A 19,240-nucleotide genomic window follows, 5' to 3' on the forward strand; every position below is an offset into this window, starting at 1 on the left:
GCACAAGGCTGTCATGGATCTACGGGGTTGGGGGTGGGGGGTGGGGTCGAAGTAAAGGGGAAAGGTACTGGGAAAATAAAATAGAATTTTAAAAAAAGCAAAGGCTGGAACAGAAGGAGGAGCTGGCACTCCCAGTACAAATAGGGAGCCTGACACTGTTTGGGATGAGTCACCCTGGGCTCTCTGTGAAGTCCTTTGGGGTTTGTAGTCCACCTCGGGTTGTCGGACTACGTCTCCCAGGGTGCTACTCACCTCTGTCACAGAGCCTTTCATTAGAAGATTGGAAGAGGAAGGAGCCAGTGGTTTAGAAACAAGCTTCTCTCTGGAGGAAACAGTCGAGGCAGGAAATGCAGTGAGCAGGTGGCAGGCAGGGGCTTCTGCGTTTCAATTTAATTTTGTCACATTCTCCCTTCATTCCTCAGCCCCCTCCCCAAACTGCTCGAATTTGGTGCGCTTTGTGGTGGATTGTTGGGAGATGGAGCATTGGCGGCAATGTGCCAACTGGCTGATTGACTGTAAAGTGTTGCCCCTGAATCACCGGGTCACCTGGTGTAATGCTCAGGTCTGTGACCTGGCCTGGGCCCTGCGAGATGGCGTCCTGCTCTGTCAGCTCCTCAACAACTTGCGGCCGCACTCCATCAACCTCAAGGAAATCAATCTGCGACCTCAGATGTCTCAGGTAAGCTCGAAAGTTTCCCTTACCCCCACACACCCCCCCCCCCCAACCTCCCCTCTCCTGTTATTCCCGTAGCGAAATGTCATGTCGGGGGGGGGGTCGCGTCTGGCGGTGAAAGAGGGTGTTAAAATATCCCATTCACCTGAGGAAGGATCTACGCTCCGAAAGCTAGTGATTCGAAACAAACCTGTTGGACTTTAACCCGGTGTTGTAAGACTTCTTACTGTGCCCACCCCAGTACAACGCCGGCATCTCCGCAAAATATCCTGGCAGATCGCCACCCCCCCCCCCCCCCCCCACACCCTCGCGAATGGCCCGGGGAGCTGGTCGCCCTCACGATCGACACAGATTCCCGTTTCAGCCCCTGGTCCGCGGTGAGATAGCCCATCGTAGATACAGGAGGAGGCCATTCAGCCCCCTCGCGTCTGTCCCACCATCCAGCTAGACCACGGCTGGTCTGTATCTTAACTCCACCTCCCTGCATCGCTTCTTTAACCCTATCCTTACCAAACAAAAAAGGCAGCGATCTCGTCTTAGAAATGCTCAGTGGACCCCTGGTCTCGGCAGTTCTTTGGCGGCGGCGAGTTTCAGATTTTGACTCCCCTTTGTGTGGAGAGCGCGCTCCTAGAACGGACAGGCTCACATTTTGAGATCCTGTTCTCATGTCCTGGGCTCCCCCCCCCCCCCCCCCCCCACCCTTCGCAAGCTGGGAAAATAGTTTATTTCCCTCTACCTTATCGAATCTTTTAATTGTCTCTGCACTGCTAAGATCACCCTTCAATCTTCCATATTCAGGGGAATGTTGACTGAGTCGGTGCAAACTGTGCTCGGGACTTAACCCTTTCAGCACCTGGCTCCCACCTGGGCTATTGTGAGCGCCGCTCGAACTGGCCTAGGTACCAACAGGTTAGCAATGGAAAGACGGCACAGGATTCCCAACAGTTGACAGGTAGTCGACAAGTGCGGTGGTTCACCAGCCTCCCGATGGTTAGCGCTAGCCTCCGACATGAAGTCTGAGTGCTCGGGTGAGGGTGAAGGAGGCCAAAACGTGACAGGGACCCTTGCCAGACCGGAATTAAGACCTTTCTCTGATTGAGGTAGGGAGGGTGGAACAATGCCCCAAACAAAACCAGGACTATCAATGCCGGTGATTCACAGGTAATGATTCCCCCGATGTGAGTTAGCTTGTTGCTTTGTCTAGATAATCTGACCGGCCCAAGTTATGAAGTCGACATTTTATTCCAATAGCTCTTTAATCCATCATCACATGCGTGATAAGTCGGTTGACACGGTCAATTCGGTTTTTATCCTCGCATGTCCCGGCCACCTCCTCCAAATGGCCATTCTTGACGCCCAAGCCCAGAGAGCCAGGCTATTTAACTGCAGAAGCAATCATCATTGTGCCCCGTTCTGGTCTTGCGTGCACACACATACGCACCACACGCACACGCACCACAAACGCAGGCACGCACAGACGCACATACACACAGACACACATACACACAAACACATATCCACACACCCAATCATCACACAGACGTATGCATACAATTGCAGAAGCACACATACACACGCGGACACACATGTATCCCGCACGCATGCACCACAAATGCACGCACACACACAGCACACACACATAGCACATATGCAGACAAATGCACAGTGTGCAACACACACTCACACACACACATATATACATGGGCACACACGTGCATGAAGACACACATGCACTCTCATGCACGCACATGAACAATGTGCACACACACACATATGCACACATGCACACGCACACACGTGCACAGACACACACATGCACATAAACACACGCACATGTATGCACACTCACACCTGTGTACACACATGTACACGCATGCGAATGTGCACATGCACATGCATGCATACACACATACATGTGCACACACACATGCATGTGTGCACACACATGCGTACATACACACACATTCTGGACAACTACCAGAACCAGCAAGTCTTCCCAATTTTCTTTACCTCTCCTAGCCTGGGGCAGCTGTGATTAGTCATTAGTCCCCCCCCGCCCCCCCCCCGCAACCCTAACCCCAGCAACCGCCTGACTGACAGCACGCAGCAATAACTCACATTTATAAAGCAACTTTAACGTAAATCGCCCCAAGGTGGCTTCACAGGAGAGTTTATCAAACAAAATTTGACAGCAAACCGCACAAGAAGATTTTTAAGGAGTATCTGAAAGGAAAAGAGAGAGAGAGAGAGAGCGAGACAGGAGAGAGATTCAGGGAGGGAATTGTAGAGCTTAGGACCTGGGCTGCTGAAGGTCTGGTCACAGCCAGGGCGATGGAAAGATTACAAGAGGCCGGAGATCTCGGAGGGTTGTAGGTCGGAGGAGCTGGGTTTCAGAGAAAAGGGGGGGGGGGCGGTTTGCAAACACAGGTGTGAATTTTAAAATTGTGGCATTGCCAGTGCGAGAGTCGGGGGTGCAGAGGCGCAGTGCGAGTTTCGAATAGAGGCTGCAGGGGGTTGGTTAGCTGGTGACTGGCTGAAACGTAGACCTCTGATGTGTGTGGTTCAGACCGGGGGCTACACAAGTGCTCCAGGCTGCAGGGAGGAGTTCAAAGCAGAATAAAATGAGGTGGGGCAGTGGTGGATGGTCAGGAGTATTCAGTGAAATGAACCTTATGGTCCTCTTAATAAGACGGCAATGGAGGATGACACCAACAATTGCTCCCATGACACCAATGATTGCTTCTGCAGTTGAATAGCCTGCTCACTGGGCTTGGGCGTTAAGAATGGCCATTTGGAGGAGGTGGCCGGGGCATGTGAGGACAAAAACCGAATCGACCGTGTCAACCGACTTATCACGAATGTGATGGTGGATTAAGGGGCTATTGGAATTAAAATGTCGACTTCATAACTTGGGCTGGTCAGATTATCTCGACAAAGCGACAAGGAGCTGGTTTAGCACACTGGGCCAAATAGCTGGCTTTTAAAGCAGGCCAGCAGTACGGTTCAATTCCCGTACCAGCCTCCCCGAACAGGCGCCGGAATGTGGCGACTAGGGGCTTTTCACAGTAACTTCATTTGAAGCCTACTCGTGACAATAAGCCATTTTCATTTTCATTTTTCATTTCCTTTCCCTGATTCATCCCATAATTCCCGAATGCTGTCTTGTCTCCCACAGACAGGGAGGGTTAACCCTGCGGTGAGCTGACGGGACTGTCTGGTGATCGGCCACTCAATGACAGAGCTGCGCAAGCCTCGCTGGGATAACGGCGGGCGATGGGAAGCTATCGTAATTAGGAGTCTCGGAATGCTGAGAGCGTCCCCAGGGGGGCAGAGAAACCTCTGAGGAGGGTTCAATCGAGGTTTATTTTAAAACGACAGAGGTGGAGGAAATCGGAGTGGGTCTGGGGAAGGTGGGGTGGAGGTGGGGGGGGGGGGGGGGTGGTGCGTAGCGAGATCCCGGCTCTGCCAACAAGTTAAATTGTCACTGGGAGCTCCGGGATATCGGAGGCCAACCGTTCTTTGAAGGGAAAATGGAATTAACCTTTGAAGCTGTGGGAAGAGACAAAGTGGGATTAGTCTACTCCCTCTTGACAAGCCGCCAAAGGCAGGCAATTAAAGTTTAAGAATGTTAATTACACCTTCATCTCAGTTGCTGTCTGTTACTTTGAATCATGGGATCCCGACAGTGCAGAGAAGAGGCCATTCGGCCCATCGAGTCTGCACCGACCCACTGAAAGAGCAGCCCTACCCAAACCCACTCCCCCACCCTATCCCCGTAACCCCCACCTCATCTTTTTGAACATTAAGGGAAAATTTAGCACGGCCAATCGACCCTAACCTGCGCATCTCTGGACTGTGGGAGGAAACCGGAGCACCCGGAGGAAACCCACGCAGACACGGGGGGAACGTGCAGACTCCGCACAGACAGGGACCCGAGGCCGGAATCGAACCCGGGACCCTGGCGCTGTGAGGCAGCAGTGCTAACCACTGCGCTTGCTTTAGGAAGGATAAGGGGAGGCTTCGGCGGAAAGCGAACATGTTTGTGTGGATTAGTATTGATCAGTATAACAATCGGTCAGTGTTAGTGTGGTCTCACTGGGAGGCAGATTGAAAACATAAGCCTCACGACCAAACTATTTTGAATTCAATGAAAGCAGCCTTGTCCTGCTGCTGCCCGATATGTTACTTCCCTATAGTGGATGGTGTTGGGAAATATGACTCGGTAAAAAGCAGGGCGAGAGGACAATTGAACGCAGGCTTCTGTATCGCGTCACCGTGCATGGTTTTGCCTGTCCTCCCAGGAAAGGTCAAAGACCATGGTTCAAAAGAGCGGGTGTTAAGATGAGGTGAATGAATGGGTGAATTTGAAGCTGTCGATTGTGAGGAAAACCGATCGAGAGAGATCGAGAATTCCGGAGTTCTGAATGGGTTTGGGAGAGCGTTGGCATAACCCGTCTTAAGTTTAACACATTGAGGATGCAGTTTGGAGCAGCTTTATACCAATCTGGGTGGGAACCTGGTTTAAATGCACTGAAGTAACTGATGCTTTGTGGCAATACTCACACACCTATAAGTATCATAGAATCTCCAGTCCATTGAGTCTGCACCGACCCTCTGAGAGAGCACCCTATTTTGGCCCACGCCCCCACTCTATCCCCACGCCCCATAACCCTTGGACACTAAAGGTCAATTTATTGCGGCCAATCCACCTAACCCGCACATCTTTGGTCTGTGGGAGGAAACCGAAGCACCCGGAGGAAACCCACGCAGACGCGGGGAGAACGTGCAAACCCCACACAGACAGTCACCCGAGCCGGGAATCGAACCCGGGTCCCTGGCGCTGTGAGGCAGCGGTGCTGACCACCGTGCCACCATGTATCAACTGGCTTTGCGTTGTGTCCTCTTGTCGGAACACGTGAATAACAGCAATGCGTTTGCACACACCGGGGTTTCCATAGCTGGAGCAAGCGCAGAGAAGGGGAACGTTCCTTTCTGATTACAGATGGCAGGGTATTGAACAGTGTCACGGATATGGAAGCAACATTGTGAATGATCAGCCCCTCCCCCTGTTGGAACTGTGCGGAATATCAGACACAACATGCATCCACTTTACAATGTACTTCCCCACATACACACCAACGGGGACTGTAGCACTGTGCAGTGAATGCGTCGGGTGGGAGGGGGGGCGGGGAGCTTGCTCTGGAGTCCTGGCCAACATTTACCCCACCTGCCAACACTTAAATCAAGACTATCCTGGTCACTGATTTCATTTGTGAGAGCTTGCTGTGCGCAAACTGGCTTCTGCGTCTCCTACATTGCAACAGTGACTACCTTTCATTGGCTGTTATCATAAGAGGCGCTGTATAAATTCAGGTCCTCTTTTTCTCATTAACATCTAGAGATCAACTTGGCAACAAGAGAGGGGGGGGGTAATGGATTTTTGAGTTGAAATGAGCGATGCACATCATCAAAAGATTTAACGTTGGATTTCAGGAGGACGTGATGTACAAAACCTATATTTTCAATGTACCTAACCCTCCCCCCCCCCCCTCTCCCCCATTGCATTTCCCTCCTAATTCCACTCACCCTCTTCTCTACGGGTACGGAGAGAATTCATCAGCAGCTTCTTGTATTTTGAGCACTTGGCGGCCAATGAAACATTGTTCTTCAGGGTTCATGATGTCAATGCCACCTTGACCACCCTGCCAGTCAATGCCACCTTGACAACCCTGCCTGTCAATGCCACCTTGACCACCCTGCCTGTCAATGCCACCTTGACCACCCTGCCTGTCCATTTTGCCCCTGGCACCATCCCGCTGATTAGGCCTCAGGGTTGGCCGCAGCCCTGGAGCAGACTCAGAGTTTGAATTTCTGCTGTTTCAGTGAGGAGAGGCCTGGTGCGAACCCCTTACCCGAGGGATACTCTGCCAAGGGGAAGGTCTTAGAAAAGGGAAATAGTTCTCATCCTTGTTTTCAAATCTCTCCGTGGTCACGGCCGGCCATTGTCCTTGTAACCCCCCCCCCTCCAGTCCTGCAACCCCCCAAAACCTGTGTTCTTCCCGCCCTCCCCCCCCCCCCCCTCAATTCTGGCCTCTTGATTTTAATCATCTTGCAATTAGTAGCTCCATCTGGCCACTTAATGAATTCCATCCCTAACCTCCATCCTCCAAACTTGGTCTCCCTTAAGAAGCTCTTTGGGCGGCATTCTCCGCTGCCCGACACTGAAATAGCGTTTGGCGACGGGGCGGAGAATCCGTTTTGACGGCAATATCGGGAGCGGCGCTGGCTTTTGTATTCTCCGCCCTCTGAAAAGCGGCGTACTCTAGGAGTACGCCGCGCTGGCTATCCACCGCCTCAGGCCAATGTCTGTGGCCCACCCCGCGAAGCTCCACCGCTGACCCGCCGATTTCCCGACGGCGTGGGTTACGCGTACTCACACCGTCCGGGTACCTCGCGTGGCAGCTGCGGACTCAGTCTGGCGTCGCCAGAGTCGGGGGAGGGCCGAACCGTGGGCAGGGGAGCTTCATTTAGGGCTGGGGGCACTGTGGGCGGGCGGTCCAGGGCGTGCGAGCGGCCGAAGGGGGGCACTGCTTTTGTGGTCCGGGTCCGCGGCCTCAGTCCGCCATGAAGCAGGGCGCGGCCGCTGCAGGCTGCCGCCGTCTTCTTACGCGGCCCTGGAACCGGAAATTTCATAGAATCATAGAATTTACAGTGCAGAAGGAGGCCACTCGGCCCATCGGGTCTGCACCGGCTCTTGGAAAGAGCACCCTACCCAATGTCAACACCTCCACCCTATCCCCATAACCCAGTAACCCCACCCAACACTAAGGGCAATTTTGGACACTAAGAGCAATTTAGCATGGCCAATCCACCTAACCTGCACATCTTTGGACTGTGGGAGGATTGGATTGGATTGGATTGGATTTGTTTATTGTCACGTGTACCGAGGTACAGTGAAAAGTATTTTTCTGCGAGCAGCTCAACAGATCATTAAGTACATGAGAAGAAAAGGGAATAAAAGAAAATACATAATAGGGCAACACAACATGTACAATGTAACTACATAAGCACTGGCATCGGATGAAGCAGACAGGGTGTAGTGTTAATGAAATCAGTCTATAAGAGGGTCATTTAGGAGTCTGGTGACAGTGGGGAAGAAGCTGTTTTTGAGTCTGTTCGTGCGTGTTCTCAGACTTCTGTATCTCCTGCCCGATGGAAACCGGAGCACCCGGAGGAAACCCACGCACACACGGGGAGGATGTGCAGACTCCGCACAGACAGCGACCCAAGCCGGGAATCGAACCTGGGACCCCGGAGCTGTGACGCAATTGTGCTAACCACCATGATACCGTGCTGCCCTCCGTATGCTCAGGACCGTATCGGCAGCTAGAGCTGCGAGCTCTACGCTGCCTCCCTGCTAGCCCCCAGCAAAACGGGGAATCGGTGGCCTTTTGATGCCAGTTTTCCTGGCGTGAAAGACCACCGTTTTCACGTTGGCGTGGAGACAGTCTCCCAAACGGAGAATCCAGCTCCTTAAGTGGCTTGGTGTCAAATGTAGAATGATTATGCTCCCACTAGTTTAAAACGCTATGTAAATGCAAGTTTTTGTTGTCTTTGCCAGCTCGATGAAAGACGGTCTCGTGCTGCCTCCCCTGGAGGGTACACCAAGTCCTGGGTCGGTCATTGCTTTGATCGGGTGTAAGGGGTCCTGAGAGAAATAACTTAAAGCAGGGCCTACTTTAGGACAGGGGTTGGGCTTGATGACTAGATCCTGAGCCAGATGGGTGAAGGGTGAAATCCATCCCGAATCCTTTTCCCGATGCTTGGTTTGTTTACAGAATGCCGCTTTACATGTGGCTGCCTCCAACGTGCCAACACGGAAAATCCTGCCCACAATTTCAAATGAAGGGGTTTCCCATTAAGATGGACACGAGGAAAAGTGTTTTCTCCCTGAAGGTGGTTAGTCTGTGGAGTTCCCTAGCCCAGAGGTTGGGTCGTCGAGTATCTTTGAGGCCGACTGAGGTCGACCCCTGATTAACAAGGGAGTCAAAGGGTTAGGGAGAGGACGTGGAGTTGAAGTCACAATCAGATCGGACATGGTCAAATGGCGGAGCAGGTGCGAAGGACTGGGCGGAGCAGGTGCGAAGGACACTGCTCATAATTCATGCGTTCGTACGTATGTTCACATGTTCTTATGTTCTTTTCGGGCAGCACGGTAGCATAGTGGTTAGCACTGTGGCTTCACAGCTCCAGGGCCCCAGGTTCGATTCCCCGCTGGGTCACTGTCTGTGCAGACTCTGCACGTCCTCCCCGTGTCTGCGTGGGTTTCCTCCGGGTGCTCCGGTTTCCTCCCACAGTCCGAAGACGTGCAGGTTAGGTTAATTGGCCATGATAAATCGCCCTTAGTGATCAAAGAGTTTAGGAGGGGTTATTGGGTTACGGGGAGAGGGTGGAAGTGAGGGCTTAAGTGGGTCGGTGCAGACTTGATGGGCCGAATGGCCTCCTTCTGCACTGTATGTTCGATGTTCGATGTTCTTATGTATATGTGCTCAAGAATACTTCGATCTGTTGGCTGTCACATTGCTGTTTGTGGGATCTTACTGTGCTTATTTCAGCAGCCATGTTTCCTACAGTACAACAGTCACTACACTTCTGAAGTACTCCATCGAGCCATACAGCAGAGAAAGAGGCCCTTCGGCCCACCATTCCTATGCCAACCATCAAATACCAATCTGTACTAATCCCAGTTCAGTGGCTTTGAAGCACATTCAGACCCCCAAGGTCATAAAAGGGGATAAAGAAGTACAAGTCTTTCTTTTTGATGTGATCTCTACCAAAAGGCCGCAGGTTGTCAATTGTCCACGTGATATCTATTTAAGTTAGCATGTAGAGAATGGTCCCCGTGTGAAGACCTGACTACAGATCCCTCAATGAGGTATGAACCATATCCCTCAGGGGAGAGGTGGGAGGGAGCCAGGGGACTGGGACCCTGTAACTTGTGCTGCAGGACCTCCACTGGCCCCTTGGCAGAGGTATTATCGTTACTGCTGAAAAGGTCAAGGCCTATAAACTTCCGGGTTGGTATATAAAACCCTACCCCTCTGGTGACTGTCCCCTTTAAGGGCAACACAGCAGAGTAAGGGTCACCTGATCAGGATCACCAATCGGGGCTCAGAGTGGTGACTCGCCCCAGGGGGAGGAGTTCTCCTGGGCAGAGGTATTTCCGAGCTCGCTGCGAACGTGCTGCTGCTCTTGATGATCACAGTAAATAAATCCCTTTTTGTGTTAGCAAAGAGTTCATGTCCCCTAAACTTAAGTTGAGATTGGGTTTTTGATTGTTTAATTGTTTAATAGATTGCACTTATTGTTTATTAGACTGAACCGATATATAAAAGGGATACAGGTGGCACTGCTTTGTTGTTGGGAGAAATGATTACTGAACACGATAAACTTGGAGTCGAATAAGTCGAGACTTGTTTCCTGGTTCTTATTATAGGGTTACCACCGGAGAAGCTTCTGAAAGTGTATCATTACAACTTAGTCCCAGCCTACCCCTCCCCCAAGCTGTGGGAATTTGTATTAAGCAAGTAGAGAGTGAGCCAGTGCTTTGCTGTCAAACCACAGCTCTTTGGTCTAAGCTGACTCATTTTGAGTGTTACTGATAATTGGCCACCATCACAGGTTGCAGTGACCTGACCACGGACGCAGTTTTAACAGCGTTGGTCTTGACCTTTCTGTAACAACATGGGAGCTAGTCGACGAGAGAAGGCCCAGTTCAACCTCCACCATCCTGGTAGTCGCGCGAGGCAGCATTAATGGAGGCGATCACTAGCTCGGGATGAATTTGTATCAACGGCGAAGGAATAGAACTGAGCGGCAGAGAGGTTATCTGATCTTGGTGAGACCACACTTAAGGGCATTGAGCACGGTGCTGGTCTCCATGTTGCAAAAGAGCGACATAGGTGCACTGGAAAAGTTGCCCAAAGTGATTTCCACTCATAGGCTCCTGAACTGAGTGAGCGCGAAAAGCAAAACAGGCTCCGGCTCTTCTCTCCACAGACAGAGAAACAGAGAGGTGACCCGATAGAGGATTTAAAATTACAAAGTGGTTTGATAGGCTAGCCACGTGGAGAAGGTGGTTCCAAATGGAGGGTAGCACAATGTGTCTCAAATATCGGAAGGTCACCAATAAATCCAACAGGGAACTCACAGGAGAAACATCTTTAGCCAGGAAATGGTGCCTCAGGGAGTGAGTGCTGAGTGTAGTTTGGAAGGGACAGGTTGGAGGATTGAAGAGAATAGCATTGTGCATTGAAGGAGAAAGAAATGCAGGGCAATGCTGAGATGGAGTAGGAGGGGACAAGGCTCACCTCCGAGGTGGTGGGGGTCTTTCCACCTCAGGCATTTAACTGGACAGGGGTGGGCCGTCCGTCCGTCCCCCGGTTCAACAATCCCGGGGCAGAGGTCCAGTCCACCGAGAGCTGCCGGCCAGTCGGAGGCCAGCAGCTCTATTAAGGAGTCACGCCGCTGGGGAGGTGGACGGCTGCTGTCAGATACGACCCCTGCCCAAGGCCCAGGATCATCGCTGGATCACCTGGCACTTGACAGTGGGGAAGCGCGAGTGTGGGGGGGCGGGGCGGTGGGGGGGGGAGGTTGCAGTTGGGGTGTCACAGGCGTTGGGGGTTGGTAGTAAGGGTTGCGGGGGAGCGCTCACTGTCCCTGCCTCCCTCCACGGTCAGCCCCTCGATCAGGCATTGAGCTTTTCAATGAGGGGCCTCCCTTGGGTCTCCCCACCCACCCACTGTTGGGTTAATACCAGTGATGGGATGAGGCTTTTGAGCAGGCATTAAATGCTCGCTGGAGTGTTTAATTGTCGGTGTGTGGGAAAGCAGCAAAGGGACTGACTGAATCTCCTCAGGCCCCAATGTTTCCAGTCAATCCTCTTGGTGAGTGTTTGGCAGCTGGAAACATGGAGATGATCACTTCGACATTTTCAACGGGAGATTGACACACATTCCCCCCCACAGATCCCTGGTGGGGCGTATGTCAGAATGACGTCAACCCCACCCACTTTCTCTTCGCAATTCCCGAGATGGGGGTACATGTATTAAGTAAGCAACGCCAAAAATATTGTCAGGTCCACTGCTCTGTTCAAGAGCAAGATTTGCATTTATATAGTGTCTTTCACATTCCCGTTACACCCATTAAGCACTTTTTGAAATGTAGGGGGCGTTCAAAAGGCCTCATCGCCCCCAATTCGGTGACTCAATGGGGTTGTTAAATCCCGTGAGAGGCAGCACAAACGTGGACCCGTCGTAACGGCACCTAGGGGGTTGGGAGGGGGGTCTCCCAGACCATGGGTGGTCAGGGACAGGTGCCTGGGTGGCACTGCCAGGCTGGCAGGGGCGCTGACAGGGTGGGCCAAGGTGCCCGGGAACCACTGGCCATGTCCCGCCCTGATTCCACTGGGACAAAGCCGGGTAAATCGGACCCTACGTGTGGGTAAATACTGGTGTGGCTCTCACCGAAAAAGCCGGAGAGAAAGGCCCCACCAAACACGCCCAAATTGACGCTTAGAAACGTTTCCGATAAATCGCGACCGTAATCACTGCTGTACTGTCGGAAACGCGGCAGCCATTTTGTGCACAGCAGGATCCCACAAACAGCTATGAGATAATCACCAGTTAATCCGTTTGATGGATGTTGGTTGAGGGGTGAATGTTGGCCAGGACACCAGGGGAGAACTCCCCTGCTCTTCTTGGCAACAGTGTCCGTGGTTCCTTTCACGCCTGCCTGAGAGGGCCTCGGCTTAAAGCCTTACCTGAAAGACGGGCGCCTCCGACCGTGCCACATCCCCTCAGCGCTGCGCCGGGAGCGTCAGCACGTATTCGTGCCCGCGGAGTGGAGCTTGCCTCCTGACTCAGAGGAGGCCCCCGGGGTTGACACAGGGGTGCGGGTAACAAAACAGCGAACCCAGAATTGCAGAAAGGCTTTAGAAATAATTGCAGTCCCCCAGTACTTAAACCCCCTTCTCTTTAAACGCCGCTGCGTTAAAATCGGGCCCGAACATGTTTCACCCAACGTCATCAGCCCCTCGGCTGCCTCGGACGGAGGAATAACTCAGTTCCACTTCCTCCATTTCGAGGGCTTCCTCAAAGTCAAAGACAACATGGTAAGAAGGCTTACAACACCAGGTTAAAGTCCAACATGTTTGTTTCAAACACTAGCTCCGAAAGCGCTCCGAAAGCTCGTGTTTGAAACAAACCTGTTGGACTTTAACCTGGTGTTGTAAAACTTTCTTACTGTGCTCACCCCAGTCCAACGCCGGCACCTCCACATCAAAGACAACATGTGCAGCAGGCTGCAGAATATTCTAGAGGCTTCTGCCAGATATAGTGAGTGAACAGGGCATGGGAGGGCTGGGGGGAGGGGGCTCAGGGCTTCAATGCAGCTCGACGACACACATCAGGCAGGAAAACCAGCTTTGGCAGGAGTCAGCGATTCGAGGCCTCTCGAGGTAAAACACATCGCTGCATGGGCGTTAAACCCGTTACTTCCAGCACACACTGGAGGAACCCAGAAACTGAAGTACATGAAAGACTAGTGGGGGAGGGGGGCCGGGAGTTGAACCAAGCATTGGAGAGGTTACGATGTTTTAGAATTTGAACTTTGAATTAAAATTGATGCTGGGTGCTACCTCAGCTGATTGGGATCATGGCCGAATGTGGGGGGGCAGCGATGCCAACTCTGGCTTAATCACATGACCTCCTGTCGCTGACCACCCAGCCCCTCCCCGCTCGCACCATCCGCTGCTCTTCCAGCTGCGCAGTCCGTTGGGATGGGAATAGACTTCCCATTGGCCAATTGGATTAACCTTAAGCAAGCGGCCTCCCCCTACCCGGCATCCCCCCCCAACTTGCATTTACGCGGCGCCTTCCTCAACTCCCAGGATGCCCCAGCGCACCGTGCAGCCAGCGGAATTGCCTTTGTGGTGCGGCCACTGCTACGGGCAACACGGCAGCCAATCTGTGCACAGCAGGATCCCAGAGACTGCAGTGCCCAAATCATGGGTTTAAATAATGTGGTGGAGGGATGAACATTGACCATCCCACCAGGGATAACACCCTGTACCTTGCTACCCGTGGCAATAAATAAATCCAAATCCAAATCCTTGCTCTTCATGGAAACAGTACTGTGGGGTACTTTATGTCCAGAGAGCTGATGCGGCCTTGATATAACGTCTGTCTCTGACGGCACCCCTGACAGTGCAGCATCCCCCCAGTACTGAGCTGGGGGGGTGGGACGGGGGGGGGGGGGTCCACACATCTTTTGCGGCCAAGTCTCCGGACTGGGAGTTGAACCCATGACCTTCTTACTCACGATGTGGAGATGCCGGCGTTGGACTGGGGTGAGCGCAGTCAGAAGTCTTACAACACCAGGTTAAACTCCAACAGGTTTGTTTTGAATCACCAGCTTTCGGAGCGCTGCTCCTTCCTCAGAGGAGGAAGCGCTACCGAGATGGAACGTAAGGGGTGCCAATGCAAATTGAATGATGTTTCAGGACATTTCCATTCCCACAACCCCCCAGGGTGTCAGTCTCCGGCGGGGTATGTTGGAAACGTGCTCGGTTTGGGATTCACTCGGGAATTTCCACATGGGAGAAGTCCCTGTACGCAACAGGAAGGTTTAAGAAGTAATTACTCATCTTTCAACTCATCACAGCTAACATCAAGAGTGATTTCCCAACAGATGCGCTCTGTCTGTGTCGAAACCTCTCCATGTGTGTGGATGATAGTTGGCTGACAGACTGCCTTTATTCTCACATAGAATTTACAGTGCAGAAGGAGGCCATTCAGCCCATCGGGTCTGCACCGGCCCTTGGAAAGAGCACCCGACTTAGGCCCACGCCGCCACCCTATCCCCGTAACCCAGTAACCCCTCCTAACTTTTGTTTGGGACACTAAGGGCAATTTAGCACGGCCAATCCACCTAACTCGCACATCCTTGCACTGTGGGAGGAAACCGGAGCACCCGGAGGAAACCCACGCACACACGGGGAGGACGTGCAGACTCCGCACAGACAGCGACCCAAGCCGGGAATCGAACCTGGTACCCTGGAACTGTGAAGCAACTGTGCTCACCACTGTGCCACCGTGCTCACCATCAATGTTTAAAAAAGAAACAAACAAACTTGTCCAAAGAAAAGGAAGGCAAGCCGTTTAAAAAAAATAAATCTCCTGCGGGTTTTCTCCCTGATGTTATTTGCAGCATTGTCCTGCAGATTAATCTTCAACTCCTGGTAGACTGACCTCCAATCGAGGAGGGTTGGCAATCCTAAATCAACACTAACTCCGTAACGCTAATATTCTGACCCAGAGCTAAATTGGGGCTTTTCAGAAATCTGTGAAAATCTCCTTCACCCGAAGTGCTAAATCTAACTGCTTGAAAACATACAATGTTTTAGACTCAACTACTTCCTGTGGTAACGAATTCCACAGGCCGACCACTCTGTGGGTAAAGAAATTTCTCAACTCTGTCCTAAATGGTCCACCCCGTACCCTCAGTCTGTGACCCCCTGGTTCTGGACACAGCCACCATCGGGAACATCCTTCCTGCATCGACCCTGTCCAGTCCTGTTAGGATTTTATAGGTTTCAGTGAGATCCCCCCTCATTCTTCTAAACTCCAGCGAATACAACCCTAACCGACTCAATCTCTCCTCGTACGTCAGTCTTCAGGAATCAGCCTGGTAAACCTTCTCTGCACTCCTTCTAGAGCAAGAACATCCTTCCTCAGATAAGGAGACCAAAACTGCTCATAGTAATCCAGTCGCAGCCTCACCAAGGCCCTGTATAATTGCAGCAACACATCCCTGCTCCTGTACTCGAATCCTCTCGCAACAATTGAACCGAGGTTTGGTTTTTCTCCCCTCACGTGATTCGGTGTCAAGTTTTATCTGATGACACTCCCCACCAGGCACCTTGGGACGCTTCACTACGTTAAAGGGGCTATGCGGATGCAGATTGTTGTTGGAGCGGGTGGAGAGCAGCCATCGACTCAGTTCCCCCCTCCCTGGTGCTGCCTAACCCGCTCTGCGCCACAAGTGTGGCCAATTTCACCTCGTGCCAGATCAGACGTTGCCGCCACATCCACCCCCCCGCTCCCCCACCCACCCTGAGCAAAAACATGCGGCAGGTTGAAGGACAAGTCTGCTGGGAGATGGTTAATAATGAAACCAGCTGCGTGCATAACCAATTAACAGATTAAGATTTGATAGGCTGACAAGTGGCCTATTCATTTCCTACACGGATTTTGATTCGAGACAAAGGAGACTGTCATTAATCTCCACTGCACACATGGACTGAAAGGGCTGTACACACCCATCAGCATTTCAATTAGCTGTGTATTTAATGATAAAGAGTCATTGTGTTCAGGAATTTATAGATAACTTCAGTTCCTGGGAGAAACATTCTTTTTTTTTTAAAACCCCGTCCGTGATAGTTAGCTTGATTTACTTTTCATTAATCATAGATCGCGTGGAATCCCTACAGTGCAGAAGGAGGCAATTTGGCCCATCGGGTCTGGGCCCACCCTCCGAAAGAACACCCCACCCAGGCCCAAACCCCCGCCCTATCCTTGTAACCCCACCTAACCTGCACATCTTTGGAATGTGGGAGGAAACCCACGCAGACACGGGGCGAACGTGCAAACCCCACACCGGCAGTACCCCCCCCCCCCCCCGAGGCTGGGATAGACGTGATGGGCAGAATGGCCTTCTCTGCTGCAACAGTTTGGCCTCTTGGGTGGAAATAAAAGATCCCACAGCAGTATTCTGAAGAGGAGAAGACTTCCTGGTGTCCAGGGTAAATTATGGGCGGCATGGTAGCACAGTGGTTAGCACTGTTGTTTCACAGCTCCGGGGTCCTGGGTTCGATTTTGGCCTTGGATTACTGTCTGTGTGAAGTCTGCACGTTCTCCCCGTGTGTGCGTGGGTTTCCTCCGGGTGCTCCAGTTTCCTCCCCCAGTCCAAAGGTGTGCAGGTTAGGCGGATTGGCTATGCTAAATTGTCCCTTAGTGTCCAAAAAAGGTTGGGTGGGGTTACTGGGTTATGGGAATGGGGTGGAGGTGTGGGCTTGGGTAGGGTGCTCTTTCCAAAGGCCGGTGCAGACTCGATGGGCCGAATGGCCTCCTTCTGCACTGTAAATTCCATGATTCTATGATTCTATATTATGACTATCTTCCCATGTCAGTAAAACCAATTACTTGGACATTACCTGCTGTTGGTGGGAGCTTGGTTTCAACAATTGGTTGTTGCATTTCTACAATATAACAGAAGCTAAACTTTGAAAGTATGTAATTGGCTGTAAAATACTTTGGGACATCTTGAGGATGTGAAAGGCGCTATGTAAGTGCAAATCTTTACTGACTACAGCTGGCCTAATAAAAGAGTGTAGAATTAGAACCCATGGGGTTCTAATAGTGACATGGGGCACCCACGGGAACGATTGAGGTTGTGGCTGTATCTCAACCTCTCCCATCGAGAAGGACAAGAGCAGCAGATACCTGGGAACCCCACCAGTTGGAGGTTCCCCTCCAACTCACTCGCCACCCTGACTTGGAAATATATCGGCCGTTCCTTCACTGTCGCTGGGTCAAAATCCTGGAGCTCCCTCCCTAACAGCACTGTGGGTGCACCTACACTGCGGCGACTGCAGCGGGTTCAAGAAGGCGGCTCACCGCCACCTTCTCAAGGGGCAATTAGAGGTGGGCAATAAATCCTGGGCCTAGCCCACATCCCGTGAAAAATATGAAAATAAATGGAGAAATAATTCTAACTTGGTGTAGGATAAGTGATACTGCATTGGCCCCGGATAAGAGTGAAAATGTGACGAGGCCAGTAATCCAGGGGCCCAGGTCAATGCATTGACTCAAACCCCTCCAGGGGTGGAGTTTAGATTCAATTAATAAATCTGGAATACAAACCTAGTCCATCAACTAATAGTGACCACAAAACAATCATCGATTGTTGTAAGGGAAGGAAATCTGCTGTGCTTACCCTGTCTGGCCGACACGTGACTCCAGACCCACAGCAATGTGGTTGACTCTTAACTGCCCCATCTGAAATGTCCGAGCGAGACACTCGGGTTCCAGGGGCAATTAGGGAGGGGAACAAACATTGGGCCCAGCCAGCGAGACCCCGTGAGAGAATAAAGCCAGAAACAATTCGACTGCGCTCCTTGAGTTTGTTTATTCAGTTTAAAGTAAGGAAATCGAGAGGTGTTATTTCTATCGGTCATTTTACAACCTCACCCAAAGGTAGAGTAAGAATGTGGCCTCAACTTCTAGACTCTGCTCCAGAAAAATGGAGGGCAGTGCGCCTGAGGGGAACTGCATGAGTGTCGAGTGGTTTGGCACAGATATGAACCGGGTAGTGAGACCAGCTCACTCATATCAAATACACTTTTTTTTTTGTTGTTGCAAAGAAAATGCTTTACTCGTAAAGCATCAGGAAGAATCATATCCCATCCTCCGGGACTTGGAGAGCTTGGGTCCTCCTATTGCAGCGCAGAAGGAATTGGGGTGAACGAGCCTCCATCCATCAGAACTGAGCAGCGGCTCCTCACTCAAAACCACAACAACCTTTGGCTGAGGCGATGCATTAGTTTCCTGAGCAGAATGTCACAAATGATTGTACTGCTGCTAGTTTGAATCAACAGTCGCGGCTTCCTCCCATTGCCCCAAACCTTAAACCCGTGATCCTCCCTGTTGGCCTTTTTGAAGTCAATTCCCCAGTCTTCTTGCAGTGTGTCCTTCGCCAGCTCTCTTGCTTGTTTTAAATGATGCCCACTTCACTTTCTGTCCCTCCACCACAGGCTCAGGATCTGTGCACATGTTTAATCCCGTTTAGGTTTGGATTATGACGAGGTGTTTCTGTCAGGAATCTGACTAAGACTGGCACAAAGGGATTGTGCCCATCAGGTTTCAGTCTTCACTCGTGTTGAAACTCTATAATCCTCTCTGCATCCCTCCATTTCTGGCCGATTGCCAGCTGGGTGGCCCCTGAATTCGTAAACACGTTCCTTAAAGCTCTCCAGCGCCCTCCCCATCTTCCTCTACACCTCCCTCTCCACCTCCCTCTCCACTTCCCTCGCTACCTCTCTCTCCGCCTCCCTCTCCACCTCCCCCTCCACCTCCCCCCCGCCTCTCTCTCTCTCTGCCTTTTTCTCCACCTCCCACTCCACCTCCCTCTCCGCCTCCCTCTCCGCCTCTCTCTCTCTCCGCCTCTCTCTCTCTCTCCGCCTCCCCCTCCACCTCCCTCTCTCTCCCTCTCTCCGTCTCCCTCCCCGCTTCTCCCTCTCCGCCTCCCTCTTCTCCTTTCCAGATGCTTTTTGAAGTCCACCTCTTTTGCCAAGTTTCCGCTAACCTGCCTCGATATCCACTCGCTGAGTTCACTGTCGACCCTCACTTGATAACACACCTGTCAGACAGCCATGGGCACTTTACAGCTCACAGAGAAAGAAAGAAAAGGAGGCTTGCATTAATATAGCGCCTTTCACAACCTCAGGAT

General features: G+C 51.8%; 1 protein-coding gene across 4 annotated transcripts in view; it reads left to right on the forward strand.

Annotated features, from left to right (window-relative positions):
- The first annotated feature begins 273 nt into the window (after window positions 1-273).
- The window catches only part of LOC140403193 (proto-oncogene vav-like), a 115,043-nt gene continuing 96,076 nt past the window's right edge, over window positions 274-19,240 (forward strand). For 2 of the 4 annotated variants that reach the window (XM_072490938.1, XM_072490940.1), the window contains exon 1: window positions 274-679. In XM_072490938.1, the coding sequence (XP_072347039.1) occupies window positions 476-679 (204 nt within the window). In that variant the 5' untranslated portion in view covers window positions 274-475. Of the gene's footprint in view, window positions 680-12,984; window positions 13,069-13,112; window positions 13,191-19,240 lie in introns of those variants that run through there. The other 2 variants (XM_072490942.1, XM_072490941.1) reach the window with 2 other exon arrangements.

This window comes from Scyliorhinus torazame, chromosome 27, assembly GCF_047496885.1.
Source record: "Scyliorhinus torazame isolate Kashiwa2021f chromosome 27, sScyTor2.1, whole genome shotgun sequence".
In the NCBI taxonomy this organism is placed as follows: Eukaryota; Metazoa; Chordata; class Chondrichthyes; order Carcharhiniformes; family Scyliorhinidae; genus Scyliorhinus; species Scyliorhinus torazame.